The 1,899-nt window shown below is 43.4% G+C and overlaps 1 protein-coding gene across 1 annotated transcript; it reads left to right on the forward strand.

Moving 5' to 3' along the window:
* Nucleotides 1–576: 576 nt before the first annotated feature.
* LOC129871054 (uncharacterized) lies at nucleotides 577–1,164 on the forward strand. Its single transcript, XM_055945921.1, has 2 exons — nucleotides 577–691; nucleotides 827–1,164. The coding sequence occupies exons 1-2, from the start codon at nucleotides 577–579 to the stop codon at nucleotides 1,162–1,164; spliced, it is 453 nt and encodes a 150-aa protein (XP_055801896.1).
* The last annotated feature ends 735 nt before the right edge of the window (nucleotides 1,165–1,899 follow it).

The following is a 1,899-nucleotide window of genomic DNA, read 5'->3' on the forward strand; positions in this document are numbered from 1 at the left end:
GTGCTCCAGTTGGTGAGCTCTACTACACCTCCACCTCCAGAGGAGCCTAGAATAGCAGTAGCTGCAGATCCTGAAGCTCTAATGCCTGAGCCTCCAGCTCCACACCTAGGGCCTAAAGATAGGGCTATGAGAGATATCGTGTAGTTGTTGATTGGAATAATGGTAGGGCAAGCTTGAAGGCATGGGTTAGGAGTGGATGATATTGATAGACATGATAGTTTCAGGGTTTGTGACTTCTTGACTTGTAACTCTCCAGACTTCTATGGGTCGAGGCCAGTGGATGACCCACAGGAGTTTATTTGAAAAATGTAGTGCATATTGAGGGTAATTATGGCTTCTGAGACTAAGTCTATTGAGTTGTCTTCATATCGGCTATGTGACGTAGTTTTTAATTGGTATGAGTCCTGGGAATTATCGAGGGGCGAGGGTGCTCCTCCAGCAGTCTGGGATGAGTTTGTGGAAGCCTTCTTTGGGTATTTTCTACCTCCAGAAATTAAACGAGCCAGAGTTGATAAAATTTTAGAGTTGAGGTAGAATGGTAGAAGCATTAAAGACTATAGCCTCGAGTTTGACTCGATGGCGAGACATGCGCCCACTATTGTGGCCGATATGGCTGATAGGGTATATCGTTATATGATGGGGCTAGATCATCAGTTGGTGGATAGCTACATGGACATGGCTTCTCAGCCAGGTATGGATATTGGTCGGGTACAAGCATATGCATAAGGAGTGGAGTATCGGCACATGGGACGTCATCCTAAGAGGGATTTTGAGAGAGGTCAGCATAAGAGGACTAAGTTAGCTGGTTATTATGGTGGTTTCTAAGGCGGGCAGCCTCAACAGTATGGTAGATACCCTTCCCAGCCAGCCCAGAGTGCACCCTTACAATTCATAAGTAGGAGGTTTGATAGCACAGGGTATTCAGGAGATGGTCAGAGCTCCAGGATTTCAGGATCACAAATGAATAGGGAATTGCATCAGTCGAGGACACCTTTGAATTGGTGTTCTCATTGTGATAGGTCTCATTTTGGGGAATGTCATTTTGTTCCGAGTGCTTGTTTCACTTGCGGCCGTCAAGGCCATTTTATAAGAGATTGCCCACTTAAGGGTAACCGAGGTGGTGTAACCCAGCCTACTAGGTCAGTTGCTGGTTCTTCATCTTAGGTTGTTATAAGCCCTATAGGGAAGGGTATTCAGGCGCCAACAGGCCATGGTGGAGCTTCCAATTCTAGCATCCTTGCAAATTGCATTTATGCCTTGGCTAGTAGATAGAACCAAGAAGCATCGCCAGATGTGGTTACAGGTATATTATCAATCTATTCCCGAGATGTATATGCATTAATAGATCCAGGTTCCACTTTATCATACATATATCCTTTTATTGCGACTCGAGTTGGAATAAAATCTAAAACAATAGATCCATTCAAGGTGGCTACCCCGACAGGAGATTCTATTATAGTAAAACATGTATATAGAAATGGCTCAGTGGGTATAGGTAGTCATCATACCTTGGCTGATTTATTGGGGTTATATATGATGGAGTTTGATGTTATTATGGGTATGGATTAGCTAGCTTCTTGTTATACCAACGTTGATTATAGAAATAAAGTAGTTCAGTTCTGGCTCCTAGATGAGCCAATTATTGAATGGTTGGGAAATACGATATCGCCGAGGGGTAAGTTTATTTTGTACCTCAAGGCAAGGAAAATGGTTTGAAAGGGGTATATTTATCACTTGGTGCGGGTGTATGACCTGGAAGTAGAGGTACCGACTCTTCAGTCAGTACTAGTGGTCAATGAATATCTAGATGTATTTCCAGATGAACTTTTGGGCCTTCCTCCCAAACAAGAAATAAAGGTCATTGTAGATGTCCTACCAGATACTCAGCCTATATCTATC

Source organism: Solanum dulcamara, chromosome 2, assembly GCF_947179165.1.
Source record: "Solanum dulcamara chromosome 2, daSolDulc1.2, whole genome shotgun sequence".
In the NCBI taxonomy this organism is placed as follows: Eukaryota; Viridiplantae; Streptophyta; class Magnoliopsida; order Solanales; family Solanaceae; genus Solanum; species Solanum dulcamara.